Source organism: Zootoca vivipara, chromosome 5 (genome assembly GCF_963506605.1).
Source record: "Zootoca vivipara chromosome 5, rZooViv1.1, whole genome shotgun sequence".
NCBI lineage: Eukaryota > Metazoa > Chordata > Lepidosauria > Squamata > Lacertidae > Zootoca > Zootoca vivipara.
This window is the reverse complement of record NC_083280.1, coordinates 51,322,142-51,347,881: the sequence shown is the minus strand read 5'-3', so window position 1 is coordinate 51,347,881 and position 25,740 is coordinate 51,322,142. Positions and strand designations below refer to the sequence as shown.

Here is a 25,740-nt window from a genome sequence, read left to right as displayed (position 1 = left end):
TAATACTAACACCTGTTCTTTGCTTGCTCAAGTTTTAGCACTGAAAAAAAATGTCTTTATTGAAAGAACAGCCACAGTGGGAAGGGATTGAAACAGATGCATTAACGAAGAGGTCTAGCAAGCCTTCTTGGGGTCAGTCTAGGAAGGGAGAGATGCTTTAGAGTTGTTTTTTGTAGCTGAAAATCTTCGAGGAGGAGAGCCTTTGTGATTCTTGCCCCATTACTGCAGCTAGCTAATAGTAAGAGAACTGTTGATTCAGTGATGCCTTGTCACTTCTTGGGCAATGCAAAGAGATAGTCCAAAACAACCATGGCTTATTATTATGTTCAAACCAGGACGATATCTGATATAATGCTTGCTGGATCAGCTAAGGATAGCATACCAGCAGGATTCCCATTCTGTTCCTAGAACCATGCACAATGTTCACAAAATCAGGGTCAAATGCTTTTTACAACAGATATCTGCAACAGGAAAATATCTGGGATAAAATAAAAGCTACTCTACCCACTGACTTCCATGCTGGGCTCGATGCTGGACAGAACTTGATACCTGTTTTTATCTTTTTTACCTGTTACGAGTATTTGTACAATGTAGATGCAGTACATCACAGAGCATTGCCAATGGTCATTGGTTGCATCTTTGGTGCATTTGTCCTTTCAACTATTACATTTTTCATATGGATTTCCTACTGAAGGGCCCTCTTATTGCTATTGCCCCACATCAGGCTCATAAATATTTTATTTTTTCTTCTTCCCCACAGTTCTTTGCATTAAAAAAACCCCTTGTTTTATTTTACAATAGGGGAGTTGGACAAAAAATATTGCTGGACAAGCTTCTAGCAATTAATTTATTACAATACATCTGTCCTCTGTTCACAACAGTCTAAAGTCTGTTTCTACCTAGCAGAGAAAAAGGGAAGTAATTTTGAATTTTATGTTATACACCACCCTGGGATCTATCTTTGGATGAAGGGTGGTATATAAAACAAATTAACAATGGTGACATCAACAACAACAACAGAGCCATGAGGAATCCTCAGTAGAAAATGATTAGGAGCTTCCTATGATTGCTGAAGATACACCTCTTTGCCCTGGCTTTTGACACAGATTTATATTCTTAGTATCCTCCTTATTTCTGTAATTGTAAGTTGTTTTAAATATTGTGTTTTAATGTTGTGAACCACCTGGGACCTTAGGATGAAGGACAGGTAATAAATTTAACAACAACAACAACAACCCTAATTTAGCTCTACTATTTGAAATTCCTTAAACACCGGTAGTAATAGGTCTTGAATTATATTCATGCATGCAAAAGTGTGAAACAAAGCAACATGAACGGAGCATGAAAACTGGGTTTGAAAGATACATGGTAGAAATGAATATTATGGGGAGAATTGCTTTGGCTTGGGGAGGAATGGAAGTACAAATTGATGTTCAGAATGTGGGAAATTATACTGGGAAGATCTTGGAAATACATTAATATAAATTTTGAAGGGAATCTTGGGGGAAATAAATCAGTTATTATTATTATTATTATTAGTGGTAGCAGTAGTACAACAGGGGTGTAGAAATGATAAATGGGTTTGGTTGTTGCTGAAGAATTTAAGAAGCATTCTTTGGGGTTAGATCAAAGTGCTTCTCGTAAAGCCTTTGTGAGAGTTCAAACCGAATATTCACAAAATACCTGTCTCTGTTATGATCTCCCTTGCCTCAAGGCTCAGAAGCTGCAGCAGAGCCCCAGAGAAGTATATTTTCCCAGCAGGGAATGGGACTATGTACCAGAAACTCCAGTGAGAAACTGGTATTATACACATCATTCCTGGCAAGATGACAGCCTAAGGACACCCCGAAGTAAAAACTGCAAACAATAAAAAACAAAAAATTCTAAAGAAGGCTATGGTTATTTTTTTCTAACACCATCATTATGTTATATCACATTTGGTGGATAAACCATCTGCTAAATCTATTATTTCCTATATATTATATTGCTACTCTAATTCAAGATGCAATTTGTTCCACTAGCCATCCTTAAATACTATGGAGATTTTTAGACAGCTTTTATTCCTAGATTACCAAATATTGAAAGTACAATGACAGTTTGTGGTGATCATCACTACTACATTTAACAGTAATAAAAATAGCCTCAATCTGCAAAGTCAATTAGTGTCAGATATAATTGCTGAAACTCATTACTCCAAGTCAAGCATGACAGCTTTACAATTACAGTAGGTATTTAGTTTAAACAAATGGTGTCCCAAAAGAAAACTAGCAATAAAAAGCCAGTAGCATAAAATCAAATTGCTAGGCCGTATCTTACACTTCACCCAAGTTATTTGTGGTAGGTTTTTTTGGCCTTTGAAACCTGCCATTTTTTATTTATTTATTTAGATCTTGATTGGAAATTTCAACTTCATTGATTATAGTCAATTTCTGCTAATGCATACTAACATTATTTTAGAATATAAACTAATGTCCACAAAACATTCTGAATATAACAAGCTATTTAAGTATAGTAAGGCTGCCACCTAGTGCTGGATAGCACTTTCTACTATTCTTTACTAACTAATGTTTAAAATAAAAAATTAAATACTTTTTTACATTCAAAAATGTGGCATTAAATACACATAATTACTTAGAAGTTATATGTGTGTGAATGTAGATTTGAAAGGAGTAGAATGCATTCTCTTAAGTATAAAGAGTACATTTGTACAACAAGGTTTACACATTTTAATACCTCTTACAGTGGAGGAAAACAAATTTAATTACCATATAGATAAATACAGTACATCTAGTAGCATAATTAGGAGTGTTGTCCCCCACAGCTTGGTTTGGGGTGCCCATGAATATTTCCATACTTGAATCAGAGTTCTAATTTGTTATTCCCAGTTACTCTCCTCCACTGCCCTATCAGCTATGAACCCTTTCATATAGGCAGTTACTGCAGTTACTACCAGTATGTGATATCTTGTTGTTCATCTGGTGACTAGGAAAGAGCTCCAAGACATAACCAGCCTTCTAAAGCCACTAGATTTCTAGGGTGGTGGCATATCATTGAATACAGAATCACTTGCCAAAAAAGAAAACAAAAAACCCAGTACAGTGGAACCTTGGTTTATGAACACCTTGGTTTACGAATTTTCGGTTTACGAACGCCGCGGACCCATCTGGAACGGATTAATTCACTTTCCATTACTTTCAATGGGAACGTTTGCTTCAGTTTATGAACGCTTCAGTTTATGAACAGACTTCCGGAACCAATTACACCCATGCTTCGGGTTAAGTACACTTCAGGTTGAGTACTCCGCGGACCCGTCTGGAACGGATTAATCCCCTTTCCATTACTTTCAATGGGAAAGTTCGCTTCAGCTTATGAACACTTCAGTTTAAGTACTCCGTGGACCGTCTGGAACAGATTAATCAACTTTCCATTACTTTCAATGGGAAAGTTCGCTTCAGTTTATGAACGCTTCAGTTTATGAACAGACTTCCGGAACCAATTGTGTTCATAAACCGAGGTACCACCACTGTACTATTTTGGAGAGCTACTACATGAAGATGACTCTATGACAAGATTCCTGTTAGCCATTGCTCCGAAGAAGAAGAAGAAGAAGAAGAAGAAGAAGAAGAAGAAGAAGAAGAAGAAGAAGAAGAAGAAGAAGAAGAAGAAGAAAACACTTGACATTGTGGGGAAATAGAATAAAACAATTTCTTAATGGACAGGAGTGATTAATTTTAAGGATACCAAATACCAGTAGCTCCTCCAAAAGTGGTAAAACAAAGCAATGGCAAGAGAATGAAAAGCAGTCATGAGGCCACACCACAAAACACATACAGATCAAGGCCTTCTCCCCACAAGAATGTGTCATACACACACTCAGAAATATCAGGAGTATTGTCACTCACAGTATTGGCAATTATCCAACTTGACCAGATTTGGAATTACTGTCATGGTTTCAAGCACAGATACAGAAGGGGAGGAGCTCCAAAACTCTAGGGTTTGGTGGCACTGACTCCAGGAACAGTTTTGACACCAGGGTCTAGAAATGCAGAGCCCCTGAATGGAGCTCTTCCTCCAATCCAGTTCATGTTCGGTGGTACCTCCTAGACCAGAGTCGCCTGTGAAATCACTAGCCTCATCTGCAAGGCCCTTCCAATCTTCACAAACAACACACCCAGCTAGTCAAGCTGAGCAGTTATTGAGTGCAAGATTTCAGGCATCAAGACGAGGCTTTTATAAACATTTTTATCCATCCCAGATGGGCAGAGTCAGGGGCAGTTCGTCAGTCTAGACCACATCAGGATATTGAGGGTTATCTGGACTATAGGCTTTGTTAAGAACAAGTGGTCACATCAGAGCCATTTAAGGTCCTGCCACCTCTTTGCCCTTGTGGAGTTACAAGGTCATTATCAGTGAAACTAAGATACTGTCTGATAACAGCTATTCCGGAGAAATATTTAAATTTGTTCAGGGCCTATAAAAATATATGAAAGAATAGGAGGGGGTTTAATGGTATATATAAAGGGGTCACAATCTGAACTAAGCGCAGGTCGGTGTTTGAACAAGGACTATATCTCCAAACCTAAAATGTCAGTTCCTGTGATAAAGCATCATTCTTTATAGCTCAACAGCTCTCACATTCAGGGAAGGCAAGAAATGTATCTGAAGAGAATGTTATCGACACTGCTCGGAAATTGCATCTGTTCATTTGGTAATATGTTCCATAGTTATAGAGAAGGTGTTCGGCCTCTACACATGAGTCAAGTTCACAAAATATTAGCCCATCTTTTCTGTTTCCCAAACACTAGTGGTCCAGTTTTTACTTGGCTCACTAAACAACTGTTAACTCAAACATCTTTTTTCTGCAAAATATAATTATCAATGATGTTGTGCTCTCACCATTTAGCTTAAATATGAATTGTCAAAACCAAAATGGTGGCACCAGAGCCAACCAATTTTGCCCTATCAGTTAAAAACCATCTGTTTCTACAACTTATTCACTCATACCCAGGAGCACAGATTTTGAAACCACATGCATTGCAGATGCTGATATATGAAGTACTAATCCAAAAATTTGGATGCTTCTTTTATGATCTAGGTTCCATCGACATCTATAATTTTGGCAGTTACTAAAACAAAAGAAGAATAAATACACTGTGACAAAATACTGCATTTGCAGCCTGTCTTGGCTCATAAAACTATCATTTGCATCCAGTCAGAATTCACACATATGTGCCAAATCAATTTGTTCAATAGTCACTAAATATAAAGTTGGCCTAAATCAAGATGGCTTGGGATATGTAATATGAATGTATAAAACATTTTATGTATACAAATACCAGATATTTAGTGTGCACATATAGAGATCAAAGAGTAAACCAAAACATCCAGCAATTTGTACCATATGTATTTTCTTACTACACATTTATTTCGACATTGCTTTATATTATAATAATAATAATAATAATAATAATAATAATAATAATAATAATTTATTATTTATACCCCGCCCATCTGGCTGGGGTGGGAACCAAAACAGCACCATCCATGCACATGTGTGGGATTAGTAGGCTTGGGGGAATCCCAAGGTTTGCAGAAGTAAACACTTTAGGAAAACCACTCTAGAGGAGGATCCAACAAACAGCCTAATGAGAAGTAATTGTGCTCAGTAGTCATAGAAGTTCCTGAGGTGGAAGGAAAACCCAGAAAACTGGCGGCAATAAAACAAAGTCTTCTGGCTGATTAGCTGGAATTCTGAATAGAAGTACTTCACACACACACAAAGATGTGTGTGTGTGTGAAATACATATTTTCCATTTTATATACATACTTTGTATAGCAATATTAATATTTTACTGGCTGTGTGTGATAAGCAATCCTAAATATGACAGTGAACAAGACCTTTGCCAATTGTCAAGAATTCTCTAAGCCATCTCACTGAATAAGGAAGTTTCAATTATTCAGCTTAAATATACAGTTTTCTTCAATGCTGAATAATTTACTGCTTCTAATGTCTGCAGTATCTAACGGTTTCACATAATAATTACTTATCCACTTATTCCACCTACACATTTGTGCATGTATAGATTTCTCTCTCTCTCTTTCATGTGTCATTAGGAGCAATCCAGTCTCTTAGAAAAAAGACACTAAAGATCTTGTGAGATCAGTACAATAGAAAACTGCCCAAGAGTTGTATACCTTTGCTATGGTATCAGTATTTACCAAATCCAAACAAACATAAAATATTCCACAAGTGAAGTTGTTAGAACAGTTGAGAATCAACTCTCAATAAATGCATTCCTATCCTTTCTTCCTTTAAATTATATAAGCACCTCAAACTGCACCCATTCCCATGAGGATTTGTAACCTGAATAATCTGGTGCCTGTGCAAAACACCACAAAACAAACTCCTACTTTATTTTATTGTTGATCTGCTTTCTTTTCTATCAAATTTATAACCCACATTTTGAAGAAGTTCCTCCAAAAAGCAAAAAGCTTCTGCATATTCACACATATGGAAGATCATGAAACTGTTATTCTAGAAGCTACTGAGGTATTTGGCAAAAGTTAAGTAAAATTGCTACACATGATGTATACCACAAATTTCCATTGCTTTCCAAAACTGCTTTATGCATTCAAGCAGGATGTACCTAAAATTTCACTTGAGTGTTCACGCCTAAACACATGATGGGTATTTGTAATTTAATTTAGAAGATTATTTAAGGGATGAGGATGTTTTTGTTTTTTCAAGGACCAACAGTTACTCATCAGTAAATCAAAATTCTGTTTTCATGAGTTTAAGATAGAACTATAGCATGTAATCAGCATAAATCTTGTGACATAGCAAAATATAATTTAAAGGAAACATTGAGTGACTTTTTTTGAGAAAGGGTTGTTTCAATGTCTGGACAGTTCAGTTGAAGGAAACAGATGGAGGGGGGCACAGTGTCTCCAACAGCATGCTCTTATTGCTTTGTGCAGTTATAAATTTTCGCAAATATCTGGATCCAGTCATGGCTAGTCAGTGATGTTGGCAAGGATGGATCATTGGTTCGATTTGTTCTGATTGCTTTTCCAGAAAGTACAGAACATTTGGCTGTACAAAGAAGCAATCCACGTGAATGCGAATAGGCAGAGATCATCCAATGAAATGCAATTGACCTCCATGAAATTCAATGTAAAACTGTGGTTTTAAAACCTTTCACTGAAGCTCTGTTTCTTTTAACTTTTTAAAAATGTGAAAGTCAAAGGTGATTAAATTTAGGTATTTTACTAATCACGTTTTAAAGCTGTCTGTATTTGCAGTCAGCACCATTACTTGTGGCTGCAAAGAAATACTGTACAGTGGTGCCTCGCAAGACGGATTTAATTCATTCCAGGACTCAATTCGTCCTATGAAAAATTCATCTTGCGAGTCGCGGTTTCCCACAGGAATGCATTGAAACTTAATCAATGTGTTCCTATGGGCTCCGGGGGATTGGCAGCGGCATGGGATGGGGCTTTGGAGAAGGTGCAGCGCTTCTCCGAAGCCGCGTCCCATGCTGGCTGTGCGCGGCGAGGCGGCAGGGGGGAGAAGCTCTTCTCCCTGCTGCCACCTCCCGCCTGCCTTCTCCAGCATGGGACGCGGCTTCAGAGGTCTCCGAAGCCGTGTCCCATGCCAGCTGTGCGTGGCGAGGTGGCGGGGGGAGGGAGAAGCGCTTCTCCCCACCACCGCCTCCCGCCTGCCTTCCCCTGCATGGGTTGCGGCTTCGGAAAAGGTCTCCGAAGCCGCACCCCATGCTGGCTGTGGGTGGCAAGGCGGCAGGGGGGAGAAGCGCTTCTCCCCGCCGCCGGCTCCCGCCTGTCTTCCCCGGGGACGGAGCCGAAGCACGGCGGGCCCTGCTTGCCCCCGCCTGTCTTCCCTGAGCCAAGGGGAAGACAGGCAGGGGCAGCCACCACACCGCCGCACTTCGGCTCCCTCCCCCTGGCAAAGGAAGATCAGCTGTTAGCTTCCCGCGCTGACAGCTGATCTTCCTTTGCTGCCTTCCCGCGCCACATTCTATGGCCCCGCTTCGCAAGACAAAGCAGCGGTCATAGAAAACTTTGTCATCTTGCAAATGCCTCACGCAACGCAAAACTCTTTCATCTTGCGAGTTTTTCGTTGTGCAAGGCATTCGTCTTGCGAGGTACCACTGTACTTCCTTTTGTTTCTCTGTCTAGAATATCTCACAAGAAGTTTTAGAAATGTATGGAATGCTTGATTAAATTAAAAGGGGGCAGTCAGGGGGTAAAACCTTCTCCCTTAACTCAAACCCTCATATGAATGCTTTAAGGGTTTCATTTGGTTTCATGGGGTTTATAATACATGTTACTATCTCCCATTTTGTGTTAAATTCACCATGAGTCACATGGGTGTGGGTGTGTGTCTTACTTCCAGCATGATGCTACTATAATTTCAATTAGCAGGCTACCATCATGTTCACTTTGTATTAAAGTGGATGTTAACAGCATACTCTTCTTGATGCTAAGGAACTTTTATTGATTGCCATGCACCATGGAACTTACACCAGTACCTACATGGATGAGGCACCAATTTTCAATTCCCTGCACCACCCACCAGAGCCATTGATCAGTAAAAGAGCTGAAGACAATTCAAGATGAGTTAATAACACCAGAGACTAAAATCCCCCTGGTCCTAGAAATCAGCTGTTTCTAGAGAGTCTATTCTGAATCACTGCATATTATATAGAAAGGTATCCTACATTTCCTCACTTTGGGTAACTGATGGCTGACAGAGTGGACTCCTCGGTGGCTTCAGTTGGTCAGCGTGCTCACCCCTGCTAGGTACTTGCTCTGTCTCCAGCAACTGCCGCCTGAACTGTGGGTGTCTGTACTCACTCAATGTACTGCAAAGACACATTAATGACCTCAGTACTAATCCATCAAGATCAAAGGGAGCATGTCCTTTTATTTCTATAGGACAGGGACTGCATCTCTACAAATGTGAACAGCCTCCCACAAAGTCTAGCATTAGGGAGCAACATGGAACAATTGGATATAATATGTTTCCTCGGGTAATAAAAATTGTGTGCACAAACATATGACCATATGCACTTGAAGTTATATAATTATAACTTCATTATAATTTTATATAAATTCATGGCTCCTCTTTTTTTAATGTTCCACTGCAGAAACTCTGGACCATTAAGTGAAAATTCTGGACCATTAAATTATATGTGAATTGAAATGTCACTCTTGATATAGAAACAAATGAACCAATTAGCCTGTCATCCTCAGACACTTTAAAGCAGAGCGAACAGGGGACTTCTGGTCTACCGCCAGCACTGACTGGTGAGGAATCCTCGAGCTCCGAGGTTCCTGGCGCTGTGAGGGAGGGGGAGAGCCGCGAGAGCAACACGGCCCCCCAAAAGAACCCCAGATTGAGCTTTCTGGGGGCATGAGAGCTCGGCTGCGCCCAAAGGTCATTCCTCCACTCACCGGCAAGCTCTCTTTGAGAGCTCCAAGATAGAGTGGAGTTGCAGTCTCAGGCGCCATTTTTGAGTCTACTGCTACCCTCACAGAGCGAAGCTCCATGCCGGCAGCGGAGAGTGGTGGATTTTTATATATTTTTAAAAGGGATTTGGAAGACACTGGACACCATGAGTAATAGAAAGATTTTTCAATGGAAAAAAATAATTGAAAAAACCTGGCCATGGGAGGAGATTTGGTCATGGAAGGAAGTCGGTCTCCCCCATTGAGAGAACGGTGACGCAGTTAATTTGCCTGCAGCCGGAGAGTTTGACAGGACTTCAATAATTTCCAAGGATTGGTCTTAAAACCTTCCCCCTGAGGCAGGGTAAAGGGGAGAAGGATCGATAACATTAAAATCCCTGTAAAAAATTTTAATTTGGGTTGGGGGAAGCCCCCCAGGAACTGGAGTCAGGTCCCTGGAGGGACCAGCCAGTCGCCATTATGACATCACAATAGGAAGGAATTTGTTTACCTCTTTGAGGCTGAGAACTGTTAACTTTGAAGAGAGAGCAAATATAAGGCTGTGTACAAGAAGTTTGATAATGCTCTTTTCCGAAATTGACATAATATTATAAAAATATGAACAAGAATTAAAAATGAGAGTTGAGAACCAGATCAGACGTAAACTTTGTTTTTGAGGTTTGGAAATACGAACAACACCACTTCCTGCGTTGTAATCTCTGCAGCTCCCATTGAATTTGAGACAAACAGGATGTCAGTAGACACAACATCATCTGGCTCTTTAGACTCTGGATTATCAAAAACTCCTGGAGCTGATTTTGGATGCAAGAGATGAATTGTGGCAGAACAATGTAGAGATTCGCAAAATAAGACAGAACTGTGTGGAAAGTGAATGTGGATTGGTCTCAGTAGAGAATGAACTGAAGCAAGATGAACAAGCATCATCCAGGGGCATTGTAAATGACTTTGCAGAAGAGGAGGAAGATCTATCAGTCCTGGACAATATAATTGAACTTTAAAAAGAGGAGGAAGATGTATGGAATACTGTGGGAGAGGGGGGGGGGTCAAGGCTTATGTTTGATTCAAGGAGTCCTCAAAGAAGAACCAGCATGGAATAATGTACTCCCAGTGAGAGAGGGAGGGCAGGATCCATGCTGGGGCCTGAGCTTAATTGGGGGGGAAATTGAGATAGGGCTGAAAAGTAGAAACATAGCTGGATGGTAATGTGCTACAGTTAGAAAATGGAGGGGGGGCAGCAGGGGACAAAGAAGGGTGGACAGGTGGCAAAAGAGTGGGAATAGGGTGAAGAGTAACAATGGGTTATTTTTTTACTAAGATGGTCCGAAACTGGAACGTTTTATGGAGCTGGTTGATACATCTGGGCGATCCAGATTCCAGGGGAAGGGGGGTATAATTAGATAAATGTGGTTAAAGGTTATTATGATAGAAGAAATAACATTTGAATGTATGGGAAATTCTTGGGGTATAAATTGTGAGGCTAAAGGAAGAATTAGAGATGGATGGGAAAATAAAGTTAGATTTGGATTAATGAATTATAGGTTGAGGATAGTCGATGTCTTTTTTCTTTGAATAGATTAGAATTGGTTGGGAAATAATGGGTAAATTATATCAGAATGATTTAAGATGATAAAGGAAAATTGCTTAGTTTAGATTTAATAAATGGACCCCGGGGGGGGGGGATCGAGGAAGTCCACAATGTCAAGTTAATGTAATGAATTGATTTTTTTTGTTTTTTATTATTATTTTTTGCTTTTTTGTTTGTTTTTGTGTTAAAATGTTTGAAAATTAATAAATATTATTTGAAAAAAATTAAAGCAGAGCGAACAGCCCCCATTAAATCAATGAGAGCCATACTAAGGGTACCACCATTAGGGTATCCCCCGCCCCGCCCCCAGTGAAACTCAACATGACTTTTCTTGCTGCCAGAGTACTAACACCAAGAGAACAAAGGATCTGGTTAATGAAGCATCAAGAGGGCATATAAACTCATGCAAGAATTCGGAATTTATTCCCACTATTGGGTTAAGGTTAACAACTGGTATTTGGTATGAGTGCGACACTACCAAATCATTACATTATTTAAAAACCTGATAGAAGACAAATAGCTTTGGTTATTCAGAGGTGAAAGGCTATCTGGATATGGCACAATTTTTCTCAGGCAAAGAAAATTTATGAAACAGAGCTACTAGAAAACAATAATGAATAAGACCTTCCTTGTAGGTGTCCAGAACCCACAGTTCTGTTGGTGTCACATCTTGTTCATAACTTACATTTGTCTACATTTATTTTTAGAGGGAAAAATAAATCTGCAGAAAACCAGAATATCCACAGAAAGAAAACAGATTCTGTGGCTATCACTGTTTAGACCTTACTGACATTCTCTAAACTATTTACTGTAACTCTGCTTAATTTGCATACTTTACACAATATCTGGCTGATGCCTTAGTTTTCTTTCTAAACCTTTGTCCAAGTTTTGAAATTTATTTAACAAGCTTAAATAAAATTAACACAAGCTACATACATCTGGCACTACTGTCATTTAATATAGCAAGACACTACCTTTTATAAACTCCAGGTCAGCATTAGTCTCATTGGTTCATTGGTAGATGTGAGCCAGTTATTATTTCCCACTTATATTCCATTTACAATGAGAATTATACTAATTTCACACATAGGGCAATCACAATAACAAATAAGGGCTTATCCATACTTACCTTTTGCCTTGCTCTTTCCAGGCACAGGTCCACACTTAAAAGCTTCACATTTGAGTGTGTGTGGCTTTTTGTTTTGTTTTTGCCCCTGAGCTTTCCCTGTGAAAACCTACTCTTTAGTGCTCAATCAGAGCAATCATCAATTTGGGTTATCTACAGATTGGGATTTGCTCCAACTGAGCTTAAAGGAGTATGCTTTCATGGGGGAAAGCTCCAGAGGACACCCCACCCCACCCCCCAAAAAAGTGTCCAGACACGGAGCTTTAAAGCACAGATAGTGCCTGGAAAGAGTGGAGTAAGAGTAAGTATGGAAAACCCCTAAGATAAAGATTCTGCTTTTCACAAGTGTCTCTTGTCCTTCCCTAGGAATTCAGAATAGTGTACATGGGATTATCCCTCAGAATCATCTTGCAGTATGATTAGGCTGAGGGAAACTCACTTGTCCAAGGCTCAGCTATACCCGAGACAGAATTAAACCCAGGTCTACTAAATTTACAGATCCATTACTCCAGAGTGCCATTGACTAATATATTACTAGATGAAATACACATAACAAATGATAACTAATGGACCTCAGTCAGGACTTAACATGCATATTATTTAATGTGCAACATCAAAGGGCAATGAATTACTTACAATTCTTACTGATACTTACAGTAGCATGTTCCCCTGAGTGGATTACCAAGGTATCTGTTTTCAGAGTCACAACTGCAAAAGAGAAAAGAAATAATCTGAGTGTTATCAAATAATATAGCTAAACTTTTTTGTATGAATGCAATATTTTGGCAATTAAACTTACATAAGAATTTATTTAATTTCCCCCAGAAAATAAACTGTGTTTTTTGTTATTATTTATTCAATCTATAGCGGCAGATGGGGCTCATCAACCTGGCAAGGTAGTCCATCTAGCAGAAGAAAAACTCTGATCCTAAACCTCTGCTGCCTTGTGAGATACCTTCCGAAGAAGAAAAGGCTAAAGAGTAAACCCTATACAAATCTGGAGTGGAATCCTTAAGATGGTTGGATGGCACCCTGTCTGCCTCCTTCCAGCAACTCCTGCAGACAAGGTGATGCCAAAAGTAGTGCTCTGCTTTCCTTTGAACCACATCAATAAGGATGATATGGGGTCTTGTTTTGTCATCTGGGCAGCTCCAGGACCTCCATACACACTGCCCAGGCTTGCGCTCTGGGGAGGTCACTTTGGTGCTGCTAATGCAGTAGTTTTACTTCACCCCTGGAGTTGCACTTCATTGTCTCTCGAGACAGATGGATGTTAACAATTCCATTTATATTCTTCCTTTCCTCCAAGGAATGGAGATCAAGTCGACATCCTTGCTTCTCACCCCCCCCCCCGAGGACCCACTCACATCAACCCCTCCCCAGGGAACAGGGCCCAAATTGAAACACTGGCTAGTGGGAAAGTCTGCCCACCAAAGTGGCTGGCCTGGGGAATCCCCCAATTGTCAGCCAACTGCCCGATGTTGCTCCCTGTGCCAAGCTGCAACCACTACCCACCCCATTACTGTATGAGGATGTGAACATGAGGACTCCCTAGTTTTTTCTGCCACTAGCTATTGCAGCACACTGGTTCTTGCAACATTCATCTAAAAATGATGATTTAAAAGCTATATACGCAAATACAATAAAGAACTACAAAGACCCCTCTCATGTAAGAAATAATCTAATCTCTTGTATTTCCTAATACAAAGCTGACTTTCCAGTTTAATTCACCTTCAGTACTCAAATACTGTCTTTTGACAAGAGGAGGTAAAAATGAAGAAAACATTTCATCTTAGCATCTGTCCTGGGAAAACTGGTGGAAAGTATTGTTAAAGATAAAATAACCAAGCATACAGAAGAACAAGCCATGCTGAAGCAGAGCCACCGTAGATTTTGCAAGAGCCAGTCCTGTCTCACTATCCTATTAGAGTTCTTTGAAGCATATATAGATGCAGGTGATCCAGATGACATAGCATACCTGGACTTTCAAAAAGGCCCCTCACTAAAGACTCGTGAGTCAGCTTAGCTGGCATGGAATGAGAGGACAGGTCCTCTTGTGGATGAGAAATTGACAGCACAAAACAGAGAATAAGAATATGGAAAGCAGCTGAACAAGTGTGGATGAGCCTTTAGCTAGCACTGAAGCTGAAGCCCATCTGTTTGTGTCTTTGGGCAGGAAAGAGATAAGCAAAAACATGCTTCCCTTGCATATGCACAGCCACATGGCCGATGGAGGAATGGGTGCCTTGGCTTATCCCAAAGCTTTACAAGCATCCCACACTTAGGTCTCCAAGAATATGGAAATGCATAGAGATGGGAAGGTGAATTTATATCTATTTTCATTATGTACCTCTGTGTTATTCATCTTAATACTGTACATCCCAATCAAATACATAGCAATTACATTCATTTTATTCTAAAAGTATGTGAAAGATTATGGGACCCAGGTGGCGCTGTGGGTTAAACCACAGAGTCTAGGGCTTGCTGATAAGAAGGTCGGTGGTTCGAATCCCTGCAACAGGGTGAGCTCCCAGCTCTTGCCCACCTAGCAGTTCGAAAGCACATCAAAGTGCAAGTAGATAAATAGGGACCGCTCCGGCGGGAAGGTAAACGGCGTTTCTGTGCGCTGCTCTGGTTCGCCAGAAGCAGCTTTGTCATGCTGGCCACATGACCCGGAAGCTGTCTGCGGACAAACGCCGGCTCTCTCGGCCTATAGAGCGAGATGAGTGCCGCAACCCCAGAGTCGGACACGACTGGACCTGATGGTCAGGGGCCCCTTTACCTTTACTTTATGTGAAAGATTAGCATAGAATGATTTTACGTCATAGCACAAAATATATAATCAGTGACATTTTTGAAATACAACCTGAATCTGTATTCAGGGTTTTTGTTATATGTTTAACTGTTTTGTCTTCTATGTTTCAAACAGCTCCTTTGTTTATCTTCAAGGTTTAAAAAGGCAGCATAATAGTAAGTGAAGACTTCTGTAGAATCAAGAACCCCTAAAGGAGCCTATTAGTGGGGCTACACTAGACTAAGAACTTTACAGCCATTAAACATCCTCCTTTATGTTTACTTCATAATGCCATCACTTATGATTAGAGTATACATATTTTATACGACAAAATCAATTTGATGGTAATAGCTCACTTTTCACTGCAACAATAAACTTCAGTTGCACCAATTTTTTATTTTGTTATCTTCAGCTACAATACTTTAGCAATTGCAAATAATACATGATGTATTCCTTACATTTTGTTTGCAAAAATGAATGACAGATATTTGTTTTCATATATGTTTTAATAGTAGAATCTACCACCATCTTTCAAACCTTTTCTTTTGGCAGAGATAACCCTCCCTCATCTCTGTTAAAAGATGAATACAAGCACAAACTAGTAGTCTCTCTACTTTTGCTTGCTTGCTTAATATTGTGGAACTTCCATGACAGAGAAGAATTGGTTTTGAAAAATTGTAGCTAGCAACAATATAGCGCACAGAATATATTCTCAATATCACATTCATTCATTTATTCATTCCCAAGTGAGCAGGAATACAACTCTTTCATTGTGTACATACACTAGGCATATTCACCTGGTATCATCATCATCAACCTTTAAATGTCAAGTTGTTCCTGGTTTTCTGAGTTTTCAAAAGCAATTAATTGATCTATTTGTTTATTTCTGCTCTTTTACATGTTGTCTTGTTTATTTAGGAAATTTATAAAAGTCCTCAAAGAGGCTAACAAAATGCATATAAAATACAGTAAAATACTCTTGTCAAAATACCATCAATATAAAGCTGCAAACACAAGACAAAACCTTGGATCTAAAGGTGTAGTTGCATGAACAGAAGTCATTTCTATTTGTGGAAAGAGGGTTCCCAATTTTCAGCAATTCCCCCTTTCTGCTGCAAAGCTCTTGCCACATGCTATGCTGTTCTAGAGGGTCCACCAGCCTCCAAGAGCAGATTTTCAGGTTGTGCAGGTGACAGAAAAAAGGTTGGGGGGGGTAGCTCTTGAACAACACTTCATGGAACTCTACCACTGCCAGAATTTCTTCCGAAGTCACATTTCTGGATCCAATTCTACATAAAATTGTAGCAGTAGCAGAATTAAAACTAATCAAATACTTCCAAAGATAGGAAGGCCCCTTTCTGCTGAATTTTGAGTGCTTGACAAAGGCAAGGCCCCTTCTGTTCAAATGGGTAGGAAATTGGCTCCAGAGCAAAATAATTAAACTCTGCCAGACTTGCTGTATTGTTGAGGTTGGGGACTGGCTATGCAGCTTTACTCACCTCCCAGACCTTGGCCACTAACATACATTGCTACAGTGCTCAGATTTTGATCTGACTGTCCAGACCACAGAGCACCTAGCCCTGACACTCTGTTACAGAGTTGGATGGAAAGCTCTAAAAATCCCAACTGTGAAAGTGCACAGATTCAGGGCTGCGGATAAGCATGTGGATAGAAAATTTAAAGACAGTTTCCCCACACTATGCTGTTGACCTGCAGCACTTCCTCTCCATCACCACTTCCCTGTCCAGTTAGCACTTTAAGGCATTATGGGGGCTGCCAGTTTCCTTGAGCTCACAACTTGTATGTGACAAGTAATAGGTAGAAAATTAAACCTATAGATCAGTGATCATTTGTCCTAAATGGCACTAATGAAATACTACTACTGCTTTGGCACGATACCAAAAAGTACATTTCCAAGGACAAATGCAACAGCATTTTAAAAACATTAACAAAATCTCTAGTTTGTTCCAATAATACCCAATCTGTCAAACTCATTACCCTTTTGTCGACTGGCTATTAATGGTTATTCCTTAATATCTCTCTGAGTCCTTCTTGGGACGTCAATATATAGGCCGAAGAAAACAAATTTATCCATGTTTCATGCATACAAGGTGGTCACTATACCAACACCCTGTTTTATTTTCAACATATTTTCCATTTGATTGGTTAAAGGACTGAGGCTTTTAACTACTCACTTGCATTTAGCATTGGAACAGTATTTACTTGTAGTAACTAAGGTAAAACAAGTAGTAAGATACTGTGAATTTAAACAGCGTAAAATCATGGGATTGTTGTTATTTGACAAATAGGCAGAATATATGTCTTCTGTTGATGGGTGATCAAAAAAATTAAGAATGAATATATTGGTATCTATGTTGCAGAGATTATTTTTATTATTTTAAACATTCACACCAATGAATACAAAAAGGTTAACACCAATTTTTAAAACATTTTGATAACAGTCTCCAGAAATGTCACATGTAACCATGAAAATAACCTGGCTTTCAGAGGGACAATGTCAGTTTAAATATGTTATGCTTGAAAGTCTTCTCTAAACAACCAGCATATATATAGTATTGAATATTTTATGAGTTCCTTGGAAAAAGGTATTGCTTTGTCCCTCAAGCAATTATTGAAAACCCCATGATTCCATATGCTCCCAACATACAGGGGATCCAAATCAGGACACTTGGTTTTTTTGGTCCTGAGCTCTCATAACAGCCAGGTGACTCATGCCAGAGCATAGGACCAAAACCAGGAGATTCCTGGGACCAATCATAAGCCAAGAATGGCTTTTGTAATTCTGGGATGTCCTGCTTAAATTGGGCGGTTGAGCGGTATATGATCAGTTCAGGGGTTATTCAAACCAACTGCCATAAACTCCAGCTGAATGAAACAGCCAAAGAATCAACAACAGCACCTGTATTTCTCAGGCACAAGTTGCAGGAATTTTAATATTATGCTCACTTATTTGTGATCCTGCAGTATCTATTCTCTTATCTAAAATAGTTCATAGATCTATATAAAAAGAAATGTGCCCTAATGTGAAACCTGGATAGATTCCAAGCTCTTTGTCACACTAATGTCATCTGCTCTAAATAATCAAGGTGCCCCTTGGCCTTTCAATTCCCTTAAGCATACAGTACTTTAAAAGTGTAAGGTATAAAGTTTAACGGTTTTAGCTGGGAATTTCTAATAAAGGAAGGGCTATGAATTCTTTTCATATGATATATACAGCAGACAACAGCATCACACATCATTTTAATCAACAGTATGCAGGTGTAATCTCAGAGCCTTTGTCTATAATCTTTGAGAATTATTGGAGAACAGGTGAGGTCCCTGCAGACTGGAGGTGGGCAAAGGTTGTCCCCATCTTCCAAAAGGGGAAAAAAGAAGATCCAGGTAACTACTAAACAGTGAGCTAGATATTGATACTAGGAAAGATCCTTAAACAGATAATTCAGCAGTCGGTCTCTGGGCACTTAGAAAAGGATTCTGTGATTACTAAGACATACTATGGGTTTCTCAATAATAAGTTATGCGATTCTCATTTCTTTTTTCTTTTTGATGGAGTTACAAGCTTGGAGGATCGGGGGAATGCTGTGGACATGGTGTCTCTTGATTTCAGTAAGGCTTTTGACAAAAGTCCCCCATACTATTCTTGCAAGGAATATCTTGTGAGGAATTTACCACTGGTAAAATGTGGGCTGAACGAGGTAACTGTTACATGGCTTTGTAGCTGATTGACTGACCAAACGCAAAGAGTACTCATTAATGGTTCCTTGTCATCCTGGAAAAAATGGGACAAGTGGGGTGGCACAGGGTTCTGTTCTGGACCCATTGTTGTTCAACATCTTTACAAATTATTTGGATGAAGGAATTGAGGGGATGTTCATTAAATTTGTAGAAGACACCAAACTGGTAGCTAATGCTGAACCCAAACTAACAAACTGGTAGCTAATGCTGCAGAAGACAGAATCGGGATTCAAAATGACCGTAACAGATTGGAAAGCTGAACCCAAACTAACAAAATAAATTTCAATAGGGGGAACAGTAAGGTTCTGCACTTAAACAGGAAGAAGCAGCTGCACCAGTATAAGATGGGGGACACCTGGCTTACTAGCAGTACATGTGAAAAGAATCTAGGGGTCTTGGTAGACCACAAGCTTAATGTGAGTCAACAGTGTGACGCACGCAGCAAAAAAGAAGAAGCTAATGCTATTATAGGCTGCATCAACAGAAGTACAGTCTCCTGAACAAGGTAAGTAATAGTACCATTCTATTCTGCCTTGGTCAGACCTAGAATCCTGTGTCCAATTCTGGGCACCACAATTTAAGAAAGATGTTGACAAGCTGGAACATGTGCAGAGGAGGGCAACCAAGATGAACAAGCCTTATGAGAAACGGTTGAAGGGGCTGAGTATGTTTAGCCAGGAAAAGAGGAGACTGAGAGGTGATATGATAATCCTCTTCAAATATCTGAAGGGCTGTCACATGGAAGAGGGGACAAACTTGTTTTCTCATGCTCTGGAGGGTAGGACCTGAACCAATGGCTTCAAGTTACAAGAAAGCAGATTCCGATTAAACATCAAGAAGAACTTTCTGACAGCAAGAGCTGTTCAACAGTGGAATGTTTCCCTCGGGAGGTTGTGGACTCTCCTTCATTGGAGGTTTTTAACCAGAGGTTGGATGGCCATCTGTCATGGCTGTTTTAGCTGAGATTTCTGCATTGCAGAGGGTCCCTTCCAACTCTACAATTCTTTGATTCTATGAATGAATGCATCAGAGGTGAGGAACATGCTGTCCTACAGATGTTAGGTAAAAGGTAAAACATCCCCCTACAGATGTTACTGGACCACAACTCTCATCATGCATGATCACTGGCCAAGCTGGTTAGGGCTGACAGGAAATAGAGATCATACGGAGGACCACAGGTTTCCCCTCCCTTGCATAAACCAACAGCAAAACTTTCCTTGGTTTTCCACACATGTAGACATGTAAGAAAAGGTGATATCTAGATAAGAGAGTATAGAATTCACCACTTAGCACAATCATGAGCTTTTCCCCAAGTCTATATCTATCTTCCTTCCTTCCTTCCTTCCTTCCTTCCTTCCTTCCTTCCTTCCTTCCTTTACCTTTCCCTTCTGTTTCTTACCCCAAGGAAGTGAATAAAAGATACGAATCAATGTCAAAAATCAAATCCAACCATTATGTTGAAGTATACAGCTGTCCAGTAGCAAAATCTGTATTTCTGGCTGAACAATCCATGTTCTCTAGTAAATAATTCAGTATTACAAAAGTCCTGGATTTTCACATCCCTCTGTTGGTGTAGTTCATTCAAGATACCACAAGTCCAACAAATATTTGCTAATTTTGCCCCACAGATACACACAGAGGTTGTTAAAATAAGAATTATTGTATGTTAATGTATTTCTAGGGACCCAGGTGCCGCTGTGGTTAAACCACTGAGCGTAGGGCTTGCTGATCAGAAGGTCGGCGGTTCGAATCCCTGTGACGGGGTGAGCTCCCGTTGCTTGGTCCCAGCTCCTGCCAACCTAGCAGTTTGAAAGCACGTCAAAATGCAAGTAGATAAATAGGAACCGCTACAGCGGGAAGGTAAACGGCGTTTCCATGTGCTGCTCTGGTTTGCCAGAAGCGGCTTTGTCATGCTGGCCACATGACCTGGAAGCTATAAGCTGGCTCCCTCGGCCAATAATGCGAGATGAGTGCGCAACCCCAGAGTCGGTCACGACTGGACCTAATGGTCAAGGGTCCCTTTACCTTTACCTTTTTTAAAAATTTCTATAGGACAAAAGATCAATCATTGGACAAATCATTACGTATGAATATATGGTATGAAGAAAATGTTTTCAACCAAGTTTCTAAATGATATGATTAAAAATGTAACACAAAATGAGTCAGAGTATCTTTTTCCAGACACACTAAACCACACAGCAAGCAAGACACAAAACACAGATTTGAAATGAAATATTTATAAGAGGTTTCAAAGAAGTAAACATAATAAATACGTTTAAAATGACATCCAACTATTATCCCAATTTATGTAAATTCTGACAATGCATTTTAAATAAGCATTTCAAAAACAAATCACCAGGAAACTTTCAAGGATTGCTCTAGAGCTAGTATCTTTTAGCATATTATTGTTCAAGATGTTCTTTCATTTGATTCTGTGCATCTTCCTCTCTGCCTACTTCGTAATAGCTATGGCTCATGATGAGGCACTTTGGCATCACTATTATATAATGTTTCTCCTTGATGTTGAAATTTCCTCTTCACAGCAAATGAAAATTAGAGTATCTAAGTGCTGCAATATAAAGATTCCTAAACTGGCTGCTGGGGAAGCTAATTTGCAAGTGCTAAAAATCAATCTTTCAGATATTGATACATAAAGTAAGCAGTAGCCTACAGAAAACAGTAGGCTCCATTTTGTGTTGTCTCACCACTTACATTAGCAAGAAATATGAACATGGCTTATATTTAACAAGGATTCCCCAGAATTCCTCTAAGCTCAGTTTTGATAGTTCCCATTTTCACTGATACAGTATACAGTAGTCCTAGAAGATGCACAAGTTGCAGTTAATATTGTGGGGAGAGGTCCTTCTCAGCATTGGTGTCCATGAGTAGAACCTCATTTGTGGAGTGGCTAGGAAGACTCCCCTTGGTGCCTACCTTAATGGCATTTCAATACAGGCCAAAGATCATTTCATTTCCCTATATTGGTAGGTTTTGGAACAGGTAGTTCATCCTTGAGACTACACACATTTTTATTAATGATATTCTTCCCAATAATGACAATTTCAATTTATCCCACACTTCTAAATTTTTCTTTATTTTTTCCAAATTTCCTTATAATTCTCTTGTATTAGATCAATCCCCTTTACTGTTGTTTGAGTACCTAAATATTTTATTTTCTTCACTATTTTCAATCTAGTTTTTTCTTGAAGCTCTGTTTTTTCATTTATTTTCAAAAAATTTACTAACATTTTAGTTTTTTCGTAATTTATTTTCAGGCCCGCTAATTTCCTGTATTCTTTTATTTTTTCAATAGCGCTGGGAATGCCTTTGATAGGGTCTTCCATCGTTATAATTATATCGTCCGCAAAAGCTTTAACTTTAAATTTTTTCCTGCCAATTATAATTCCTTTAATATTTTCTTCTTCTCTGATGTTTTTTAACAATATTTCTAAAGTAATTATAAAGAGAATTGGGGATAGGCGGCAGCCTTGTCTGGTGCCTCTCATGATGTTTATTTTATTTGTTAATCTCCAATTTATTAATATGCTAGCTTTTTGGACTTTATAAATTGCTTAAATTGCTTTTTCCATTTCCCCCCCTAATTTTAAATTTTCTATTATTTTTAACATAAAAGGCCACGAGACCCTATCAAAGGCCAATAAGGCAATTGTGGTTCTACAGCATCACAAGTGTTTGATCCCAGACAATCAATGGCAACACCGAGCTAAATCTTATCCACCAACAAAGACAATATTTCCAATGGATCATATGCAGGTAGCTGCAAGCATCTGGTATGGGGCAACTTACTCATAGGCTTGTCATTCTGGGCAAAGCTTGTCTAAGGAAAAGGCCCTGGTAATACAGAAACATTTTGCAGACTTTGTTGCATTGTGCAGTAAATAGCACACAAATCCAGAGTGGAGTCCGTAAGGCAGGTGGATAGTGTCTTGTATTGCCTCCTTCTGGCAACTCCTGCAGTCAAGCTGGTGCCAAATGTATTTCTTTCCTTTCCTTTGACCACATCAATAAGGTCAAGCGGGGGGGGGGGGTATGTCATCTGGGTAGCCCAGGACCTCCATACACACTGCGCTGGTGAGGTCACTTTAGTGCTGCAAACATAGCAAAATCAATGCAGGAGGCAGCAGTTGTGAGTTATAAGCTCAACTTGAATGGCATACGGTACAAATGCTATGGGTTGCCTTTGTTGGTGGGAAAAAACATTGTGTCAGGTTAATAACAATAGCAATATTCATTCATTCATTCATTTATACCCCACCCATCTGGCTGGGTTTCCCCAGCCACTCTGGGCGGCTTCCAACAGAATATTAAAATACAATGATTCATCCAGTATTAAAAGCTTCCTTAAACAGGTCTGCTTTCAGATGTCTTCTAAAAAGTCTGATAGTTGTTCATTTCTGTGATATCTGATGGGAGGGCATTCCACAGGGCGGGCGCGACTACTGAGAAAGCCCTCTGCCTTGTTCCCTGTAACTTCGCTTCTTGCAGAGAGGGAACCACCAGAAGGCCCTCGGCGCTGGATCTCAGTGTCCGGGCAGAACGATGTGGGTGGAGATGCTCCCTCAGGTATACTGGGCCAAGGCTATTTAGGGCTTTAAAGGTCAGCACCAACACTTTGAATTGTGCCCGGAAACGTACTGGGCACAATATGTACTGGGCACAATCTGCCTTAAGCCTGGCAGCTGCCCATCAATAAAGTGTTGACCCACCACTGTCCACCTGCTTCAGTGGGTGCTTGGAGCTCAGAGTATCACTTGACAAGAGGACCAAACTACTGCACCAGCAAAACAGAAAAGAAACGAATCCTCTTCCACCTAGCAGGCTGGAATGTCAGGACCATGTGTCCTGGCTTGTCCACTAACCTGTGGCAGGTCAATAACCTTTCTGAACCGCAGGTCCAACAGAGAGCTTGTGGGAGTGGTTGGGTGCAGGTATATCAAAGAAGGATGCCTGAAACACCCTAGTGATCAGTTCTAGTGCTTTATTAAAGAAGGGTATAGACTTACAGCCTGCCAGGTCTCCTAGGCATTAAATGTGTAGAAGATGGCCATCATTGGCCATGAGCTGAAAACGCTTAACATTGACACTGCCACTGTACAGAGGACCAGACTCACTTTGACTGGAAGCCTCTGAGAGAAGAACTACACCTTGTTCTGGCACGGAGGAAATCCAGATGAACCATGTATCCATGGAGTAGATTTCACAGTGAAGAACTCTGTTCTGTCTGCAATAGAACCAACTGAGGGCTCAAAACATTTGTTTTTCCTCTCCCACTCAACCACCTCCAGTCCAGTTAACATCTTGAGCATCTACACACAACTCTGAACTGAGCTTGTGTCTGCCTCAATCAGTCTACCTAGCCCCTTTCTTTTTGCCTTCACTGTATGATAGTTGAAACACCTGAACATAGCTGCCAAGTTTTCCCTTTTCTTGCGAGGAAGCCTATTCAGCATAAGGGAATTTCCCTTTAAAAAAGGGAGAACTTGGGAGCTATGCACCTGAAACTTCTAAACACATCATAAATAATAGGCTCCAAAGGACACTTAAAGACTTTTATCTTTATTTGAATTAAATTAGTTCTGCATGCCAAAATCAAAACCAGTCGCATGTCATAATAATACAAGCTCTTCCTAAGCCAAACATATTAACATCTATTTTTAGTAGTTGTATTTAGACAATTTCCTTTTTCTTCCCCCCCCCTTTTTAATTATAAGAAAAGTATAAAACTGTTAGCTCTGAAGTTACACAAGGACAGCAATGCTGTAAAACAGCTTTACTTGTTTCCAGCTCAGTTGCATTGCACTGGCCTTTTAAGAAGGACTTGCTTTATTCACAAGCACTTTTCTTTGCAAATGCAGCCCTTCATGTTCCACTCAATCCTGCTGTGGAAGCTTCCCCCCCCCCCAGCAAACTTTCAGGAGCAGATAAATAAATGGGCAGTGAAAAGAACTGTAGTGGAACCCCCTACCCCCACTTCACCCCCATAAAAGCCTCCTTGCATCTAAAAGCTTCCCGGTCCAGGATTTTAGCTTCAAAAACCACCTTCAAAACAAAGATATGCAATAATAATAATAGTAATATTTGGAATGTAACAAAGTGCACTCTGAGTTAATGCCACCTCAAACACAGTCTCCAGTGATGGATGAGGACTACTATATAGGAAAACAAATATTTTGTATAAAATCAGTAGTGAAATAGCTGAAGGGGAAATTGCTTCTGGGAAAGGAAAAGCTCTCTTGGCAAGTTCTGCATGAAAACATTCCAGAGAATCCACTCTATCATTATTTAATGTTTGCAGAATATTCTACAACCATACAACAAACTCGTCTTATTCTGGTTTACATAGCAAGTGTTTGAGCTTTTGTTTTAAGAGTTGTCAGATTAATGTGTTTGTTTGTTTGTGTGTGTGTGTGTGTGTGTGTGTGTGTGTGCGTGTGAAACATTCAGGAGCAAAAATCATTTTCTTTCATCCTGCTAAAGGATGTAGCAACTTTGAACACAAGTTAATTTTTAATGTAAGAACATGTTCTTCATGCTTACAATTTAATATTACTTGTTTCCAGGGGCAGTATGTTCCATTTCACTGCCTGAGGCAAAATGGGAAGGTGTCACAATTCTGCCATCCCCACCGAAGCCTCCTTTATCTAGGTTAAGCAGCAGAAACCAGAAATCTCACAGGAAACTGCCACGACTGCTGATGCCACTTCACCACCACTGCAGAGGCAGCGGGTTGGGTGGAGCACCTACAAGCGGCACTAACTTGTAGGCTTCTGCCACACTTGAGGTGGTTGCCTCAGCCTGCCTCATGGGCTGACAGGCTCTGCTAGTTAGCGTGCCAGAATATGCACAGTTCCCCATGTTAAACAGTTTAAAGAATATAAATACAAACAGTTTAAAGAAGAATATAAATACAAAACTATGCTACAAAAAAAAAGGTTTGTGCACATTTCCCTTCTCCAACTTTTTTCCTCA

At 39.9% G+C, this 25,740-nt stretch overlaps 1 protein-coding gene across 2 annotated transcripts in view; it reads right to left on the bottom strand.

Moving 5' to 3' along the window:
• The window catches only part of ATRNL1 (attractin like 1), a 516,702-nt gene that overhangs the window by 317,153 nt on the left and 173,809 nt on the right, over positions 1-25,740 (bottom strand). For both annotated transcript variants that reach the window (XM_060274774.1, XM_060274775.1), the window contains exon 21: positions 12,856-12,908. In XM_060274774.1, the coding sequence (XP_060130757.1) occupies positions 12,856-12,908 (53 nt within the window). The remainder of the gene's footprint in view (positions 1-12,855; positions 12,909-25,740) is intronic.